Source organism: Megalops cyprinoides, chromosome 9 (genome assembly GCF_013368585.1).
Source record: "Megalops cyprinoides isolate fMegCyp1 chromosome 9, fMegCyp1.pri, whole genome shotgun sequence".
Lineage (NCBI taxonomy): Eukaryota > Metazoa > Chordata > Actinopteri > Elopiformes > Megalopidae > Megalops > Megalops cyprinoides.
In genome coordinates this window covers 20,621,818-20,643,146 of record NC_050591.1, presented here as the reverse complement: position 1 = coordinate 20,643,146, position 21,329 = coordinate 20,621,818, and the positions used below count along the sequence as shown (strand labels likewise).

General features: G+C 44.3%; 2 protein-coding genes across 2 annotated transcripts in view; one reads left to right on the top strand and one right to left on the bottom strand.

The window, feature by feature from the left end:
- veph1 (ventricular zone expressed PH domain-containing 1) overlaps positions 1-18,233 on the bottom strand; it is a 52,613-nt gene extending 34,380 nt beyond the window's left edge. Inside the window, exons 1-3 of the mRNA XM_036536788.1 lie at positions 18,096-18,233; positions 16,874-17,089; positions 14,735-14,909 (exon numbers count right to left, since the gene is read on the bottom strand). Coding sequence (XP_036392681.1) covers positions 14,735-14,909; positions 16,874-17,089; positions 18,096-18,233 — 529 coding nt within the window. The remainder of the gene's footprint in view (positions 1-14,734; positions 14,910-16,873; positions 17,090-18,095) is intronic.
- On the top strand, positions 4,155-8,483 carry ptx3a (pentraxin 3, long a). Its single transcript, XM_036536789.1, has 3 exons — positions 4,155-4,505; positions 5,366-5,914; positions 7,445-8,483. Exons 1-3 carry the CDS (start codon positions 4,337-4,339, stop codon positions 8,068-8,070), a joined length of 1,344 nt encoding a protein of 447 aa, XP_036392682.1. The 5' UTR covers positions 4,155-4,336; the 3' UTR covers positions 8,071-8,483.
- Positions 18,234-21,329: the final 3,096 nt, after the last annotated feature.

Sequence of the window (21,329 nt, the reverse complement as noted above, 5' to 3'; positions counted from 1 at the left end):
ATTCTGAATGACATCACAAAAGTTGTTGGAAGTTACATCAATTTCACCCATTGGCATAGCTAAACCTCCAATGGATTGGGAATACTTCCACTTTCTGCAGACATCAGATAGGAAGAAATATGCGCAAATAAGAGTCCTGTTGACATCTCTGAGGTAAAAGGTGTGTGCTGTACAGTGAGCTAAGAGTTAAGTTCAGTTGATCGAAACATGGCCTTTGCCTGCTCATGGCCCTCCCATCAAGAAGGTTTTTGCAGGTTCTAGAGGAGGTGACAGCGCGGCACAGGGTCTCACTGCTGCCGTGGCGACAGCCTGCTCTCACAACAACCCTAATGGCTGACCTGACCAGTTGACCTGTCGCCTCCTGCAATAACACTGCAAACCAAACAAAACAACCAATAAAGTGCGCCGCTGCAGGTTACCATGTCAATGGAGTATTAAAGCCCTTTGATGTTGTCACCAGAGCTCAGTTGCCTCTGCACATGCACACACACACATGCTGCACAGATACTTGATTCATCGGAGGCCAGCTACCCTTCTGCAGGGTGTCTCCGTGTGAGTACACGTGCGCATGTTTGTCTCCGAGAGTGGTGCGTGGTAAAAGGTTGCCTGCCCGTGTTTAGACATGAAGGGTGTTTTGACTTTGTGTGTGTATGCTTACGGGTGTATGGATATGTATGTGTATGTGTACAGTTGATCAGTGTGTGTGAGAGACAGAAAGAGAGATAAGCACACAGAAAGTGTCTCGGTATGTATGTATGATAGTTGTGCGTGTGTGTGTGTATGTGTACAGTATCAGTCAAAAGTTTGCACACACCTGATTAAGACAATGGGAAACATGCATTCAAAGACATTTTGTTCTAAAGACTTATGCTTACATGTTTGAAATTTGTTTCTTAGACAAATATAAATAGTGAAGTTGATTCTTATGTCTGAATCTCTTTCCAAAAAAAAATTATTTGGCGACTTTGAAAAATCTAAAATGTAAGATTGGATTTTGGTCACTGCATTATTCCATTTGTGCTATTCCATAGTTAAAAGAAAGAAAAACCCTTCCACTTTTGACTGATACTGTGTGTACGAGTACTTGGTAAAAGGGTGTATATACACAATCATGTGTGAGAATATGTGTGTGTAGTAGCGGAGTGTGTGTACATGAGTGTGCATGTCTCTGAGAAGGTGACAGAGAAGAGTATTTATTAGTCTGAGTGGTGGAATGCAGAGGGACGGAGCCAGTGGTCTGGGAAGAGAAACGCTCATTCCTGGATTTACGACTCCGCACAACATCCTCATTTGCACAACTCACTCCATGTGCCTGTTGAGAGACCGGTTCTTAAAAGCACACCACAGCGCTCCTGTTATCATGCAACCCTACCTCTGAATGTGATGAAGACATGAAGACCACGCTAACCAAACCCCGGAGGAGTGCAACCTCTCAGCTGGTGGTGTGCAACATGAGATGAACATTATTCATTGTATAGAGAGTATGGTGTTTTGCAGTGACTCTCTATAGCCAAAAAGAGTTTTACTCCACGTATATTTGGCTTGGCGTTTTTGTCATTGTTCCTGAGATATGTGGATGGTTACTGTGCATTGTAAACTTCAGCCATGCCTTGGACAGTGGCCTAAGGGATAGGCTATGGTGAGCATATTTAACAACTGTCTGTCCTGTCAACATCCTGAAAAAAGTCTTTATTGCTGTGTGAAGTGCTCCAGTGGTGGTGTGTGCACTTCAAAGAGAACACATGTACAGTGATATTAGCAGTGCGGCCCCATTCTCACAGACACAACGACAATAAATCACATTATACAATACACTCCAGTCTACGACATGCACAGCGCAACACAAAACCCTCAGCAGTTTCCCCTCTTGAAGTGTGTGGTTATGAAAATGTTAAAATAGGTCTTCAGTGGTTACCGGCTGACCCCTGAAATAACACTGACTTTGACACTGAGACTGGTTCTGAGAGACTGACCCCCACAGGGCCTGCTTTACTGATGTCGGCTGTAAAACACAGAACTCCACTGACGACCTGCCCTGAGAACGCTGCATTTATTCTTGGGATGTTGCATAAGCCTGAAGTGCCCAGATAGGAAGGAAGATGACAACAAATGCACTCAAGGTTCTATTACCCAGACCCTTAAACACAGTCATTTCAGAAACAAACAAGAGCCATTTGAACATGTATTTTTACACTGTACATATTTGTGTTAATAAATGTGGAGAATGCCATCTTTTATCAAAGAGTACTTTCTAAATTCTAAAGAGTGTAGTTTAGTGACTCAGGAACTATGCTTATCACCAGGAGGTGGCAGGTTTGAGTCCCAGATGGGGCACTGTTTGGGTGGGTGTCTTCCAATATGCTCATACTTATGTGGTCACAGTAAAAACATGGTCATGTAACCTGAAATTCCAGCTGTATTAATGGACAACACAAAAACATGTAAACTGGGCTCTGGATAAGAGGGAAAAAAAGGTTTAGCGATCATAATGTAATGTACAGAACTTCCAATAAAACTGAAACCTGCTGCAATTTGGGCACTTGAGCAAGAACATTCTGACCTGTAGGTTTTTACAAGCCTTTGTGAAGATTTTTTCACGGCCAAGCCACGGCATTTCCCTCAGCAAAGCCCCTTTAGCTGAAAAAGAATGGTTCTGGTGCAATATGGCTGTGTCATCAACTGTATTTTAAAACGTCCTGGAGGAGCAAAATTGCTGAGTCGGGAATTCAGAGTGTAGACGCTAGAGGGAGGCCTCATTCTGAAGGGTTGTACTGTACAGGCATCTCAAACAGCCTGAGGCATTTTGGCAATGTTTCTGCAAAATTTTGACAGTCACTGTGAGTCTACAGAGGAAACACTGCCATTATAGTTGCACATATCTGAAGTGTTGCTGTGAATAAAACAAAGAAGTCAAATGTAGAAGTCAAATTCTTGTGTTCTCGTATTTTCCCTTTTTGTGTTTATATGACCCTGCAGCACCACACTGGGAAAAAAGCCAAAGTAGTTCAGAATCCATTTATACAGAAAAAAGGGACTACCCCTCTATTGGCTGCAACTGGAGGAAGCAACACCAGAAATGGCAGCCCTCGCTCATTCACTCACTGAGTGAGCAGCTCTTTCAGCAGTGAACAGCATTAAAGATGCCTCACCAAGTGAGGTAGAAAATGCCAGAAACACAGTCAGAGCTATTGAAGAGCACCCATGTTGAAAGAAAGAAAATCTAAATGCTGATTAGCTTTTCTGGTATGAGTCTTCATTTCCTGCACTTGCGAATGGTGGTGATTCTGGCCCATTTCTGTATTGCTTCTCACTTGCTTTGAACTGCTCTCGCTCAGTACACTGTACCTCATGGACTATCAAAACTGAAAAGAGCACGCATAGTTCATTTAACAGCCACTATCTAAAAATGGCACCTTCCAACACTGGTAAAGCAACCTAATATGTTGATCCATGTGATATACATCTCCTCTATGGCTATGAAGTGTGTCATAGAGAGAAAGAGACAATGATGAAGAGACAGGGTGTCTCATCATCACTGTCTAACCAAAGTAGAGCCTGACTCGTTGAGGGTTTGGTGGATGGAGATCTGGGCTCGACACTACTATTTGGGGCTTCTTCCTCTCTTTCACTGCTACATTTACCTTTCAAATTAAGTGAGCAGGCTTTGAAATGCAGGCCCCCCGACAGTTTGCCCTGTCACCTTTCTTTCCGTCACCAGGCCTTCGCCTGCTGGCTCTGGCACATGGCAGTGCCACGCCACCACATCCCAGAAATGAGAGAGTGGTAGCAAGAACCTGGGAGGAACGGCGAGGGGGGGGGTGGTTTCTCATGAGGAAGCCATTACGCTTCCCCCCACAGTCAGGAAGATGAAAAAAGGAAAAATAATCCCCTTTTGGTAGCCCCTTTTTCTGTCTCGTCCACCCCCACACAAAACATACTCTCAGAGGGGGACAAAATTTTTCTTGTTCTGTCTCCTTCTCTCTTTAAACCCATCCCCCACCCCTGCCCCCCATCTTCACTCTCTCTCTCTCTCCCCCCCCCCAGCCTGCAGGAGCAGCAGTTATATTTGATTACAACACACATGCTACCTCCAACGAAGCATTACTCACTCCCCGACTTCCCTGCTCTGCGCGCTGTGTTTATATAGACTGAGCAGCCCCGTGCAAGCTCAGTCCACTTTCAGCTGGTGCTCTCTCCACACCGAGGAACGCAGCCAAAAGATTGCTCAGCACTAAAAAGGAGGACTACGGACCGCAGCCTGCTGAAACGCAACGTGCTCAACAGAGAGAGAGAGCGATAGAAAGAGAGTGAGACAGACACACATACAGACACCACCATGCCTCTGCTGAGGGTTCTCCTGGTGTGTGTCATCTGCTCTACCTGTTTGCAGCTGACACAAGCCTATGAGGAAGAGATCGAAGTGAATTACGCTGATCCCTTTTACAATGAAATTGCTGAGGGCGAGCAACAGGAGACTGACCAACCAGAAAGCAACCAACAAGATGGTAAGTTAAAAAAAAAACAAATATTTTCGTCTTCTACACTTTTTTCCGTTCTCCTGTCTTGTTTATGTAACCTGTCCCGTTGATGGTGTAGTGGCCGTGGATTTAATAACCCATCGTGGTCAAGCAGAAGAAATGAGCTGCCACCACCAGAAATGAAACCTAATTGGGACTACTTTTTGAGCTGCTTTGGGAAGCAATTCAATGTGCTTGGGCACAGAACAGCGGAGAAAACAGGAGGTCGAGGAAAATGCTCAAATTCCTTCAGAGAAAAAAGAAACAGACTGCTTGAGGTTCAAGTTTTAATGTGATTAAATATGATTAATCATGATGCATGGGGGGGGCTTCATTAAAAGCTGGAAAGAAGTGTTTTGCACACAAAACAGCATTCAGAACTGCCAAGAACTCACACGGAATCTACTGTTAGCGCTGAGCGTTTATCTGTTTAAATATTTAATTTTTATACATATTTATTATATACATTACCCTTATGTCATTCTCTTCACTTTACAGTTTATCCATGCGTTGTACAACTTTTCATCAATATTTTCATCCACATTATTCATCCATATGCTAAAGCCATCCTCCGAGATGGCTGATCCATCTGCCTGTACGCATCTTTATCTATCTCTAAGAATCTATCTATTTAGCAAGCACATCAACGCAGCAAGCTACCATTCACTCAGTTATGCACCTCGTCCTTTTCTTATCTATGCATCTACGCACCGAGACCCTTTCTCTATAGCCACTCCTGCCTTTCCACATTTTCATGTCTGTATCTGTCCATCTATCCATTTGCCCACTAAGAAGTCTGTTTGTTCCCCCTCCTCCTCCACCACCTCCCCCTCCCCCTCCCACTGCAGTGGGGCCCACACTGAGTCCCTGCAAGACGCCGGAGTTCACCAAGTGGGACAAACTCTTCACCATGCTGGAGAACTCCCAGATGAAGGAGAACATGCTGCTGCAGTACGCCGACGACATCATCAAGGTGGAGCTGCAGTCTCTGCGGGGAGAGATGCTGCAGTTCGTGGCCAACTACGCGGGGGGCTGTGCCAGCGCCGTGGACAACGCCGGCCGGCGGCTGGCCGTGCAGATGGACATGAAGCTGGCCCAGGCCTTTGAGCGGCAGAGGGAAGCCAGCGTAGAGCAGCGGACTCATCAGGATGCGATGATGCAGCAGCTCCTGGCCGCCAGCCGAAACCAGGCCGCCCGCTTGGGTAAACTGGAGAGCAGCTGTCTGAGTGGCTCAGCGACCAAGGGCTTCACTTCCACCGGAGCAGTCCAGGAAGTGACCAAGGCTGAGGGCAGCCAATTGGAGAAGAGCCTCGCCGCCATGGCAGCAGACCTCCAGAAGGCCCGTGTCCAGCTGGACCTCTCCTTGAGGTCAGCCGCGCAGCACTTCCTGCCTGCAGGTACCACTTCCTGTCTGTTCAAACTGCACTGCTGACAAGGGTTTATCTGGGGGGCTTAATGAGAAACTCACCATGAAATGCACCCCCACCATTGCCACAGCATAATACACAATTTCCAAGTTTCCAAGTTTCCATATGCTGCCTTATTAGGATGTGCTCTACCAAAAAAGAAAAAAAAAAATTCTTCAGTTTCCATCAAGGCAGTGATCCCTGTCAGTAAGCCGGATATATTCTCGACTCCATCAGGTATAGATGATTTAATCTCCAAACATCCATATTGTCTGTATTATCTGTTCAGTAAATCTGTCTCTCCGTATGAAAAACAGAAGAAGGGATAATCATTTACAGTTAAGTGCTGCGACCACACCAAAGCTGTCGATAAAGAAAAACAGATGGGGCCCTTTGTGTCATGAGGGATTATATCCCTGAGGGGAGGAAATCTAAGACAAATGTAATGTCAATATTTTGGGTCTGGTAGGAAAAGAGAATCTGCTTGCCAAAGCTGACTGATAAGCAGAGTAGTTCTGTCTCCATCTTCGGCCACCTTGGGAGATTCAGACTTGAAGAGGGCCATGATCTACTGTATGATCTCCCATTGTCCCCCTCCCTCCCCCCCAGCTTCCCTGTGATGTCCCACAACACCTTGGGCGAGACTGTACAGCTGTCCCGACTCACATCTCTCAGCAGGTCTAACTGTCAGTAACCCACACCACAGGAATTGGGGGGGGGGGGGGGGGTTTCCTCCCTGCATGATGGGAAACAGGCACAGTAGAAGAGATGAACACAACGTTCCTGTAACATTGTGAAAATGTTATCATATCATTACAATGTTACAGCTCCTTTGAGAAAACACATTATAGGTCCAGTGTGTCACATCGAATGTACTGTGAGTAGAAGTGAACTCTGCTGCTGACTAGACCATGTGTGGAACCTCGCCAAGTGTTTCAACCTAGAAAAAAATCCTCCCCTGCACAAATCTGTAGTGCTTGTACTGATACCACTAAAAAAGTGGAGCCATGCTGACAGGAAGTGATAGTCAAAGAAATCACCTCCCTACCCATATGCATGACCCCTGGAGACAAGTCTGAAGGACTGTTTATTTTTTTCAACAAGAACTAAAATGGTGGATAAGACCGCAGAGGGTAGTGTCATGCATAAGGAGCAATATGGCATGTAAAACCATAAACTTTCAACTTCTTCCCACACTTTGTAAGAGTTGTTTGGCAAAGTGGTAAAGAGGATGAGAAATGAATGCATAAGTTGAAAAAACGGAAAGTCCAGAAAATGTTGGTCTTGAGATTTATGGATGCTTTTAACTGCAATTTCGATTGAATAATGCCTGCTGCTTTCTCTTGCCAAAAGTTGTGCAATGAGTTTTAACCTTGAAATGTCCCTCTTTTCTCCTGACCCTCTGTCCCGCCTACTCCTCCCTCTTTCTGCTCCCTCTCTTTCTCACCCCCTCTACTTACATTTCTTATTTTCTCTCCTCCACCCTTTTCCACTTTCTCTGTTTCTTTCTTATCATACCAGGCTGTGAGATGGCTCTGCTGTTCCCTATGCGATCCAGGCGGATCTTTGCGGCGGTGACCCCCGACGCCCCGCTAGGTCTGCGCACCTTCACGGTCTGCCTGTGGGCCAAGGTGAGGGAGGCGCTCAACAAGACCGTGCTCTTCTCCTACGGCACCAAGAAGAACCCCTTTGAGATCCAGCTGGTCCTGAGCGGCCAGTCGGCGCTCTTCACCGTGGGCGGGGAGGCGCACCTGGTGGAGGCGAGTGACGTGGTGCAGGACGGAAAGTGGAGCCACTTCTGTGGCACCTGGAGCTCAGAGGAGGGCCTGGCCGCGCTGTGGGTGAACGGGCAGAAGGTGGCCAGCTCGCCCGGGGTGGCGGAGGGCCACACCCTGCCCGACGGCGGCACCATGCAGCTCGGCCAGGAGAAGAATGGCTGCTGCAGCTTCGGGTTCGACGGCGGCTTCGACGCCAAGCTGGCCTTCGCCGGCAAGATGACGGGGGTCAATGTGTGGGACCGCGTGCTGGGACCGGAGGAGATCTCCCAGAATGCTCAGCAGGAGGGGTCCTGCGGCAGCCGGGGAAATGTGGTGGGCTGGGGTGTGTCAGAAATTATACCACACGGGGGTGCTCAATACATCAACTAACTACGTAACAGCTGAACACTCAGCAATACCAACAACAGCGTCAGCAAAAAAACAGAAAGACTGGAGTCTATTCACTATAAGGGTGAACGTTTCCCATTTAAGGATCTTCTGGTATTTCATACAGCATTATCTGACCTTAGGAAAAGAAGTCTAGCTAACAGCTTACCAAAGTAAAAAAAATACCCTTCAGAACAGAATAAAGAGCCTGAGTGAGAGGATGCATTGTGTTTTTTTTCCTGAATGTCAGTTTACAAGCTGCATCAGAGGGGTCTTCTTTTTATATTATTTTATTTTGTATGAGGTGAATCTTAGGCTTTTTTCAGCTATGTATTGTGTAATATTTCCAACTTTGTATTTAAAACGTTTACATTCAGATCTGACAAAACCTACTTGTATTTTATCTCTGTTTTTTTTGGGGCGTCATTTGTATTTTGAATTTTGAAATTATCTGTGAATCGGTCAGTTACAGAATAATTATTTCCTTCATTGTCTCCTTTCACACCAAGACTTGTGTTTGTAAAATGGATTAAGGAAAATGTTTACAATGTCTGCTATGTCTTTCTTTCTGTTTTTTGAAATGTAGAAAAATGTGTATTATACTGTAAATTGTTTGGGTATGACTGAATAAAATGAATGTATTTTGTATATAAATATTTTTGTCTAATGGATAAAGGACTTAAGAATAAAAAAATAATAAAACCACAATGAGTTCAATTTTGTATGTTTGCAGTGACCCGTTACCAACTAATCAAAGGGGACGTACAGTACAGAGCACTTTGTGTCTTTCAGCATTATTATTTTATATTTTTGGGCTTTGAGTTATGTTCCGCCCAATCGTTGGATCATATTTTGCATTGAAATCACTAACTTTTACAGACAGGAAATCTCCTTAATTACTGCATGCTGCAATAATTAACCACAGCATGGGCAGTGTGCGTGCTACGCTGGTGCAAGCTGGGGTGTGAGCCAGGCGCGTGCACGGGCCAGTCATGAGCACACTCCTGAAATTGCCTCCACATGTGTCTGTGTAGAGCATTTATTACAGTGAAGCTTTCCAAATAAAACAGTGGTGGAAGAACAACTGGCGGTGCTCGTGTGCACAGTTCAGCCTTGCTCTATATGAGCAACCATGCCCATAAGGACAAACAAGCTGCAACCTCCTTGGGAGACGCCTCCAAATGCTCCAGGACAGGCTGACTGATTCTGCTCGATTTTTAATGGAGTGGGGACACTGTCGTTTCATTCAAACCTGCTCTGTTTGATTTCCTCCACTGTGTCTATATTTTGTCCCAAATATTTTACTTTGGAGTTTACATAGGATCTGCAGATATCTAAACTATTTAAAATGTTCACCACCATACAATACAAAGTGGTCAGGGCAGCTGTGAGGAGCAGTGGTCAGGATTGCAGTGTGGAGCAATGGCCAGAACAGCAGTGTGAAGCAAGAGGTCAGAACAGCGGCTTAGTGCAGTGGATAGAGCAGCAGTGTGGGGCAGAAGTCAGAGCAGCAGTGTGGAGCCATAGTAGGTACAATAGTGTGGATCAGTGTGGAGGACAACGCTGTTGAGCAGCAGTCAGACCAGCAGTGTGGAACAGCAGTCACAGCAGCAGTGTGGAATAGCGGTCAGCCAGCTAGCTAGGCACTATACTCTCTGACCTCAGGCTTGTAAGTTAAAAGCCCAGGTGGGAGACCACTGTTGTACCTCAGAGCCACGGGTCCGAGAACACGTTAGTCCCCCTGGATAAGAGCATCTGCTGTAAAAACAAGCGATTCTAATGATTTAAATAAGCCCCGGTCAGTGGGGCTGTCTCAATAAAGCCCTCTGCGGGCCATTAGTAATACCAGATGGTGAATGGGACTACATTCTTTAAAGGATATAACTAATAATGAAAGAGCCCCAGGCCTTCACTGCCTATAAACCTCATGCCACATTCTGCTACCTCTCTGACTCTCTCAGTGCTGCCGAACTCCCAGCAAGAAGGGAGGGTTCGGATTGTGTGCAGGATGTTGTTTCATTACAATAAACCCCAGACTCCCGTCAATCAACCAAAAAAAAAAAGAATACCCACTGGACATAATGTCCCTTTTCACAGTGGGTTTGGCTGCGAATGGATGGCTCTCTTTGATCTTTCAACAGTGGTGACTAATTGTGAAAAACAGCCATTGGAAGATGGCGTGTGAAAATGCCCCAGACGGGCACTGCGGTGTCTGACCTGCACACATGTGAGAGGTTTAATAGAGTTTGTGCCCAACTGAGGGGTTTGTCATCGGTCACTCAGTTCAGTTTCCTGTGAACACAGCAGGAAAATGCTTCTGAGTTGCAGCAGGGGGGCATCAAGCTTCAAAAGTAAAGCCAGACTGTGATGTCCAGGTTTCAGGTGCCAGGAGACACAGCTGTTGTTACCCTCAGCGCTGGCCTCTGTCGTAGTCACATTATCCGTGTGGCACGGTCTGTGCCGTGTTATTTGAGGTGGCGATGTGGCACCTGAGGCAGTCTAGTGTTATGCAAGACCATGCAGTGCATCCTGGGGTAATTTTGTGTTACCTGAGGCAGTCTTGTATTACCTGAGGCCATCATGTGTAACCTAAGGCAGATTTGTGTTACCTGAAACAGTGCTGAATTACTTGAGGCCGTCTTGTGTATATTGAATTGGTGCTGTGTTATCTGAGGCAGTCTTGTGTTATCTGAGTTTGTGTTTCATTATCTGAGGAAGGGTTGTGTTACCTAATGAAGCTATGAGAATGAGAATTTTGAAACTAGCTTGTCTCTCCAAAAACAGCCCCTCGGCCCAAACACAAACCCTACGCCTCCCCTCTTCCTTACATAAATTCACTTCCTGTTTTAGTGGCTGAGGGAGGTGAAAGGTCGATGTTTATTAGTTCCCAGAAGTGGCAGTGGCAACCGTGGAGGGGCTGGTGTTAACAAGACTGTGTGTAGGAGCTATGAGGCTCTGCTGGTCTGGGGGGTGATGGGGGGTGCTGGGGTTGGCGTGAACAGACACACTGCAGCTTTAGGTCCCTGCTGTGCCCCCCTGCAGGCTGTAAAGAGTGCATGAGCATGGTTCTTCTACTGCTATACATTACATTACGTTCTATTATGTTACTTACATTTTGCAGGTTACCCATTCATATGGCTGGGTATGTACTGAAGTAGTTCAGGTTATTTTCAGCAAGCATACTACAACCATAGCCCAGGAGTCAAACCTGCACGACTCAAATCCTGAAACCCTGCGGCAAATTTGGAACAGAGTGAGTAGCATCTGGTCTTCCAAGAGTAAAGCTTTTCTGTTCTAAAGCTTCACAAATGTTTGGAGATTAGCCAGAGTTTGCATATACTCATGTAGTTCATTTTGTTCTTAATGCCTCCAGCAGTATAGTACACATGCCCACAGAGAGGCAGTGAAAACAGAGGGGGAACATGCTCTTCCCTGTACTGGCAGTAATCTATAAAACGTTAACATGTACAATCATACACACGCAGAGCAGGCAATCAGCCGGGCAGAGGCGGAGCTGGACAGAAACATGAGCGTCTGTTGAGGGGTTCCCATGAAGATTTCCCACACATGCAAAATGTACTTTGGCAGAATGTGTCTTGTATAATTTGCGATCAATTGACAACTCTGTGTGAATTCACAGCAGTACTGATATACATGAGCTCCTGTTCTGAAGAGCTGAACTTTCACCTTAGCTAAAAATGAAGGCCACGGACTGACTGTTGTCACAAAGAATAGAGAGGAAAGGTATCCCACAGGGGGTGTTTGTGTGTGTTTGTGTGTGTGTGTGTGTGTGTGTGTGTGTGTGTGAGGGTATGACTCACTAAAAAGAATCATTTGTCTAATTCATAGAATACTCCCTGCACTACCACACATAGTAAGACTGCTAGGTGGGTATGGATTCACAGGAAGGTTGAAACCTACTTTGTTTTGTATTGATGCATGCTTGTTTACTAGTGAGCTTATTTTTGTGTATCAGGTGTGTGTGTGCAGGGGGATCCTACTGGGAGTTGTACCACAGGAGGAGATTCATCTCAAACAGGGTCCATTACAAGTTTCAAAACATGGCTCCCCGTTTTCCAGAGCACCTAAGTGGTGCCACGAGGCACCGGCCTGGCTACAGCCCGATCAATCACTCCGCCCACAGGCAGGGATTTTGGGGGTCCGCGGAGTCCCTAATGAGGTTTTATAATAAGGTTTCCTAACATAGTTTCATAATGAGGGTCTCTAAAGGGGGGCAGGGGGCCACAGAGCACACGTTTCGCAACAGGGGTGTTGTGTGGAGCAGCAGGACATGGCGCTTGACTCGTGACTGAGGGATTTATGGACCGGACCCTCCTGAGAGAAACCACTGCTCTGACCTTTAGCATGATGTCTTACGTCGCGTGCTCCTGCCATAAATTCCATCTGTATTGACTGGTAATATGTAAATACACCGAAAGCTGCTTTCATCGCCAGCAGTTTCTTATTGATGGATGACATATATAATGCAGTTTCATGTACTAGTTTCTTACACTAGAGCCTGCTAGCGACAATTCATTTTTTAAGAGGGCAAAAAATGTTTTTTTAACCATTAAAAGTAGAATGGCCTACAGATAGGCAGTCACAGGCAGACATTTTTGTGAATGTTTTCCTCACTGTCTCTTGAGTGAAGAAATGATTCCTTGTCCTTTGGCTGACACCCCAATCAAAGAAACTATCTTATTAACTTTTGTTTGATTATATACACAATGTAGACCAAATTATTTTATTCCAAAGAATATTAAAACCAAAGCAGATGGGGTTTATATCCAGTGCTCTCTCTTGACTGCCTTTTCTGGTGCCATGACAACACTGTTTGAAGGATCTTCATCTTAGAAGGGTTTTAAACTCTGCAACAATGGGACATACTTTCAAAGAGTAAGTCCCAGAAAATGAAATCATTTATTGAATACGGTTTTTGAAGGGGGGTGTTGGAGAGCAAGAAATAAATCCCTCACTGAGCCAGGGCCATAATGCTTTTTCTGAATGGTGCAGCCACTTGCTCCCACTCTGAGGTGTGTGGATAGCTAGCAAGCTACACCCACCATGCCTTTCAATCAACAATGTAGTGGCACTGAGGCAAAGTTCTCTTAATTAATTACAATGTTATTGATTTATGGGCTACTGAGCAACAGTTTTCATTTTAAACATGCACTGTTTTTTGAAATTCATTTGATGTTTTATTGAGTATTAAGTATGTGAAGGAAACTGCAGGAAAACTACTTAATTGGACAAATCTAGCATATTCCAAGTCAATGGTCTTTATAGGATTGAGTTATAGAGCATCCCACCAGGCACTTTCCCCAGGGCTTTCTTTTTTAATGTTGGCAGCAGGAGCAGATGCCAGGATTTCTACCTCGGTCTGTGTAAAGGCTTTGTATTAACCGTTCTGATCATGTCATTCTATCCTGGAAGTCCTTCAGAGATGTAAATCAGGTCCAAGCACTGTTAGAGGGTGTTCTATGCACACAATGACATTTACTGCGGAGACGTGCCTTTCGGACGCATTCAGCTGACATTCAGACTCTCTGCGGTCGTTAAAGATCCAGTAGAATTGTACAAAAAGAGCAGGGAGTACCACAACGACCATGTTTACATGACCACGGTATTCTGGATAATGGTCTTTACTCATTCGGTCATAATTCGAACAAGCTGCACCATGCAATATGATCACCGCTGATATTCACATGTACATGGTAATGAGAGTATGCCAAATAAGCCCTGTAAAAGGACAGGTGTGAACTTCTGTGATATTTATCTTATCTGAGAGAACAAAGTAGATGATGCTCCCTTTTGCATTGTTTTTATTAGCTGTTTTTCAAAATACAATTGTCAGACAATCACTACAAAGGTGCAGGCCTTTTTGTTAGCCATGACTGCTAGCTAGTGAGTAAACTGTAACCCAAGAATCCTTGCATAGCGTTGAACATGTACAAGTATAAATTATGGAATGAATATTCAAATTCCAGAATATTCAGAAAGTGTTCACCTGACTCAATATTCTGTTTAAGAAAAGAACATTCCACATGTGATACTCAGGTTCTCATTCTCAGAATACTGGTTCATTTGGGATGTGGTTAACAGAATGAGGCATTTACATAACTCATGTCCTAGTCAGAATTACATGTTCTGACAGAGCTGAATTCTCCACCCCTTCATTGTTAAGCACTTTTAGACCCTTGAAATGGATGAAATATACTATGTCAGTGAAACTCATTACATTACATGACAATACATTGCATTCATTTAGCAGACGCTTCCAGAGAAACTTCCAGCACAAAGGAACAGAAGTGTATCCATTCAAGTTGAATGCTGTTGTACCCTTGGGCAAGGCACTCAACCCAGAACTGCTGTATAAATGGGTAACATTTAAAAAATGGTAGCCTATGTAAGTCTCTCTGGATGAGGGCGTCCACTAAATGCCAATAATGTACTGTAATGAACGAGCAACAGTGTCAGACCAGGCTAAGAAAACACCCAGACCAGTGAGCATGAGCATAACACTATTCCAGCCCTCCTTTGGGTTAAGACTTTGAGTTTAATACATGCAACTGCATTATGAAGACCCTGATTGGAGTCCATGGGAACACCACTGGAGTTTTTGCCATGGTGTTAATGTCCACAGACATGCCTCAGATGTGGCCCCTACCTCGCAGCACGCTACAGGTGATGGCCTCCGTATGCTCGGCCAGAAGCTCGGCCTTGGCGATGGCTGCCAGGGACAGGTAGCTTGACATATTTCGTGACAGCTCCTTGTTCCCTCTCTGGAGAAACTTCACGGCCACAGGCACTGCCAGTGCCATCACAGGGGGCTGGTTGTAGTTCTGCAAGGGAAAGGATGAGAATGAGCACAGGACACACGGTACCACCCAGTTCATTCATGTGAATGAAGGCACGCTAATAAAAGGTGATCAACAGCATGCTCAGTTTGCATCTTCCCCTTTCTGAGAGACTCATCATATGGAGTGACACAGATAAAAACATAGTACAGCCCCGTATTTGGACTTACAATCTGAATGTGCATTTTTGTCTAGTGCTGGCTACTCAACACTACACCCAAAGATAAAGCATAGCTTTTCACCAATTAAATATAATGGCTTCCGGTAACTCAAGTGACACGCTAGAGAAAAGGAGAAAGACAGAGTCCTGCAATGCCTGTAAAGTAAAGTAGCTTTCTGCTCATGTCCTGACTGAGCTTACGTGCATGTGTGGAGACTGTCATTGAAAAGGTTTTGGTGCCCCCTGCCGGTGGTTTTCGAGAACATGCAGGTAGGTTGGGATTTGAGGCAATGTCAATCAACTATTACTACAACTCCCATTAGTACTACTACTCCACTCACTACTGACAACTGAAAGACTACTGTTAGGACTGCTGCTACCTCCTTTGTTGTTGTTACAACTAACATTACTTCTACATCTACTTTCTCTACTCTAACTACCACTAATACATCTGTTACTGTAATACCATAAAGAAAACTTTCGGACTGGAATTCAAGGTGGCTCTAGAGACCAGCTCTCCAAGTCACACTCAGGGAGCTAACTGTGATCTGAATTTTGGGGAAATCCATTTGCCTGCCATTCCTATGATTTCCAGTAAGGGGCACCACACATACATACACACTCACACTCACACACACTCTCACACACACACATGCACGCACACACACACACACACACACACACACACAAGCACAGGCACACATACACACACACACACACACCTTTCCAACAAACTCAAGTAACCCTCCCACCACAGTCGGTGTGTAGCAGCGTGCCAAAAACACAATCTACAAACTAATGACAAAAAAGTCATTCTGATATCAGTCTTGTTCTCAGATCAAAGGCTTGGAAGAAGTCAGCCATTCAGCCAGACCCTCTAGCCTTCTAATTAAGCTTGAGCTTCCCAGCAGCTCAGCATGCATCCCTTTCTGGCCCTCCATTGCTGATAGACAACCTCCAGCCTGTACAGTTGTGGAGGAAGCCTTGGGGAATGACACAGCATGGGGGATTTGGCTGTATTGGATTCGCTGGGAAAAGCAAGAGGGGGTAGGGGAAAAAAGCACATACGGTGCAGAGATAAACAGCTGCTGTCAGAAACAATTTAGATTATTTTCAAGGATTTTCAACATTCACTCATGCATTTATCACACTTTAAATGCACGACGTTTTTACAGCCACCTCCAGGGCACGCAATATTCGCACCTGACTCCACAGGTAAAGAGCTCAGAGGCTTATAAACTGTCTGACCCCTGACACTCAGCAACATGTGTCAGGGGTCAGACAGTACAGACGGTGGTGGGTTCGAATGAGGTGTAACACTAGAGCCTGAGAATTAAACAGATTAATTAATATTATTCAGTTTACTGTGATTACAGAATATATACATATGTAAAACTGAACTGCCATGTGTGGAGGCTTTCACTAATTGAGTCATTTCATGTAATAACACAGACTCTAAGGACCAAGAATGTTTTATTTTTCACAATTCACAAACAGAAAAGACAGCTGTGGAGCTGTGATGACCTGTGTAAAACAAGCTAGGGAATTACACTGGCCAGCAAGTTAGTTATGGTGGTGAAGAGGGTAATCCGATTATGAAAAGTCAAGTTCAAACTGCACTCGGAATGTAGTTAACATGAAGCACGGGAGACTATTATTAGTGTGATCTACCTTAAACCAGAGGAGGAGTTGGCATCAAAAAGATGAACTGGGTCTGTCTAGCTCCACAATGACCATATCGCAGCAAACAGCTAGTGATCTTAGCTGTTGGGTGACCCGGCTAGCTGACCTGCAGGATGCAGCTGGTGATGTCAGAGGCAATTTTGGCATGGGGCGTGTCCTCATCCTTGCCCTGGGGCTGAAGGTTGTGCTCCAAGCAGGACTCCCACAGAGAGACCAGTGCCGCCCCATGTCTCTCGATGGAGTGTGTCTCCCGGATCGCTGTTGTAATACGTGTGATGCAAATTTCCACCACTGCCTGGTCATTGTCATTGGTCAGGTAGTCCTGCCAACAACCAGTCAGAAACAAAGAAATGTCAGGCATAGTGTTGTAGCAGCCCATGAGGCCTTGACTTTTTGTATGCATTGTGTGAGCAATCAATTAATCTGGGCCAGTTTTGGTCGAATGCATTATGCAATTTATACAAGTATTGTACATCAGTAAAAGTGTTGATTCAAAGAATCAGGTGTATGAAATGTGGTACTTTCTGGATCATTACTAACTATATAACAGCAAACTACAATCACATGAGTTCGTCACTGTGCCCCAAAGGGGATTACTTGTTAAAACAGATCTTAGGAACAGACTTTTTTCAATGATAATTAAAAGATAGCGAGGCTGGAAATTGAGGACAAATTAAGCCCTGAAGTATGCATGCTAAGTCAGCTCTGAGAAACTGGACCTGCAGACAGCAACTTTTATGGAAAATGACAAGGAGCGTGAAACTGCAGTCACATAGAACAAGACAAAAGAACAACTTAATAAGAAAGCCATGTAGGCCTTGTGATGAATTTTGAGCCCAGGGAAAGTACACTGCATGATTTCATGCCCAATGGGTCTTTGCTTAAATGTTTCAAAACTGTTTAGCGGACCACACATCCATGAACAGTGCCACCAGACAGTATCATCTGTAAAATCATCAGAGTTTCTCATGTGGTGTCCAGAGGTTTGAGTTTCATTTAGAATTAGGCAGCATTCAGTGGACTATGCCCACAAGATGTGTATAAGAAAGAGATTGGATGGCATGTTGTCAATGCAGAAAATGATCCTGTGGCATGTTGGGTAACAGATGCCACTACAGGAGAGGTCTTACGGTCTAGTGACATTGCTGCTTAATGTAGAGATGTGACTTATCTAGTCTAATGTTACCTAACAACGTTAAAATTCTTTAAAGAGAAAGTATTACTAAGTATGTTGGGAAATACAATACTTTTCCCAAAGCATGCTGGGATACAGTGTGTCCCTTGGGAATTGCTTGTCCGAAGAGTGATAAGGAGGGTGTGATTCTCACCGGAGAGCAAGAAATGGCCTTGATCTCCTCCAGTGCCTCGGAGAGACAGTCCTCAATCTCTGCATCCTCCAGAGAGAAGAGGTCGCCAGCGCGTGACAGATCCCTCTGGCCCAGCACTAGACGGAAAAGGTGGTGCATGTCGCTGCCCGGCCCGGCTCAGACCGCGGCCCACGCTGACTCAGGTTCCTCCTTGCGCCTTGTGTTGCCGTGACAACCAGACATGGCGTACTGCACGCTACTGCTTCTGAGGATGGTGTGCTGTGCGACAGCTCTATGCACATCAGACCTCCACCCGTAACCTGGAGACAGAGACAGGAACAGGCCGTAGAGAAAGGAAGAGGGGAGGAAAACAGAGAGGGGGTGACAGAAAGGGGAAAAAAAAGAAAAAGAGAGATGCTCAAGCCCAGACATGGTCAAGTGTTTGATTTTAATGGTACTAAAATCCATTTATTTTAATTTAATTTAATGACATGCAAGTCAGAAACTGTGAAACAATGGCATCTGTATTTCTGTAGCATCACAATAAACTTTTATGCATTTCATATTTCATTTGATAAATTTTACACACCTCTTTTCCTTAAGTTTGATAATTAAATCCAAGTTAGGAGAGAAATGTTAAGGTGAATTCCAGATTTAAACAATCATCATCAAACAGAATGGATCAAGTAAGACCTGCAACATCTCACAGAGAAGTTTAAAAAAGGCCTGCATTGGCTCTGATTCACACACTGGGGCAGCTAAAGAGAACAAGCTATCTCCTGTACTTTCCTTCAACCTGGTAAACTACTCTCTGTTAATCAGTAATGTGTTAATCTTCGCTCTTAATGAGAGAATGTTATTCATTAAATAATAAAAAATGTACACTTATAACCATATATTTTTTTTTCTCCAAACACTTTCACAATAGTTGTGTGTGATGCTTTATTTTCTTTTCACCAACAAAGTTCACAGCAACCCCATTCTGTACAGGTAAGTGCATTCCTGAACAAACTCCAATGCAGGCAGAGCCTGAAACACCTGTCTCTCAAAAATGCTTTTTTTTTTTATTTTTTGCGAGGAACCTGTTTGAGAGTGAGGGGGGGGGGGCGTCTCGAATGGATGAAACAAAGGTTAACCATTCACTGTGTTTCCTTCAGCTACACACACAGGACCACTTTTTTTGTCTCCAAAGCACAACCACTCTGTAAATGTGCCCTTTGTTTCTAAGGTGAATGCTTCTGCTTTCCATCAGACTGCCTGCCTCATGCTGTTTGGCAATGTAGGTGATATTGATGGTTTTCAGCGTAGCGTAGGGATGCCTGTGCCTCTGGGATCACTGGTAGAGCGCATTGACTGGTTATTTTTGTGACCCTATATTTACAGAAACAGGGTCACATCAAGTCTAATCAGGGGAAAAGTTCTCTTTGGAAACCGCATCCTCTTTATAGACTACATCCCAGAATAGCTCTGTGATGGGATTGCTGCATGCTGAGAATATCTATTACCATTTTGGATTTCTGATAAACACTCTTATACATGGAAATGGGGGTCATTTTAAAGGACTCCCCAACAGCCATTCTCTGAAAAATAAACACCAGTAGTTTACTTTGATGTGTTAATGTAGACTTTAATGCAGCTTTAAATAAATCTGAAAATTCCTGGTAAACAAGAATTAACAAGAGTCTGAAAATGTATGTCACATCTGAGAACAATTTGTGCTCCAGTTTTTCTATTAATGTTGCACAAACTCTTGATATGTCACTCATGACGCCACACCACAACAAGCCATCATGACTTCAGTCCAGGGGGGATCCTTCAGTATCTTGTTCCACGTTATTAAAATGACATCAGTGGGAGAAATACATTCACACTTTGTCCAATAACCTCCCAGTTGTACCCACATAGTGTGGACCTGAATCTTCCCTTTCAGCATCCCCAACCCTGTGTGTTTCTGGTGAGGTGTGATGGCACAGACTTAAAAATCTAGAGCCAAACAGACCCTATCTGGATCAGGATCTGCATGCACTGGAGAGAACCACACTGTAATAATGATAGGAACAAAGGTCAAACAGAAACATTTGCGCCACCAATTGATGGCACAGTCCTGGCATTCTGAGCTGGAAGAGACACATTCCTCTGTCATAGTGCATTTCACTCTTTCCGCCACAGATCACCAGGATAAAATATTTGTTCTTCAGTTTTTCAACAACCAGTTGAAATCAGTTAGAAGAATCAGTTAAGAATTCTTGCTGAGACTTTTGAACAAAAATTTATAACCAATGCAAACAGCATTTTGCACAAACAGATCAAGTCACACATTTTGACAGACAGCTTCTTTGAGAGATGGCTGTATGAGTTCCGCAATCAACAATGTAATCATTTTTGTTTGCACTACATAAAGTGAGTGAATGCTTAACAAAGGAATGATGCTATACACTAAGATCAGATCGAAAGGTCAACATAACTCAAACCATGCTACTACGCTAACTCAGATTCGCTACTACGCTAACAAATATTCGATTACTTACTACCGAGTAATTTATTCATTGATTTATTCATTCTTCAAGGCCATAGGAGTGACTGCACACAGGGCCTGTGCTTAGTGCTGTCCTGTAGGGGCAGGGCTGGGTTTGGGTTGAAGGGCTACACTCACAGAAACAGTGTGAACAAAATCACACTCCTCTGTCAACTAGATCACTGCCCACAAACAACACCAGGTTCACAGTCCAGTAGCAGAAGGAGACATATGATGATTATATAGGGAACAGTGAGGATGAAACACATGTCTTTATGCCACACTAACAAAGCGGCCTGCCTTTCGGACTGTGAGGTGTGACCCCTTTGAGGAGACAGCCATTAAGAGCCACCCATTAGGGCAACATGGACAAATTCATGAGCCAGACTGACATGAGACTGAGAGCCAATAGCTAACAATTCTGAAGACATACTTAGGACAATGACAGTAACTATATCACGATAACTATGATAATCTGGCATTTGCTATTGGCCACAACACAGGATAGCACACCTGTGAGGCAATTCTTTTCAAATATTGTGTCATGTCTACTGCATTATATATAAATTAAAAAACTGATTTAAAGGATATAAATTGTTCTTAGGATTTTCTTTTTTAATAAATTTATTCTGCATAATAAAAGTACATGGAAATTAATCCTAAAGATAGCAATGAGTATGTTCAATCTAATTTTTATAGTTACCGCTGTTCATTTCATTAATTTCATATGGTGTTATAGA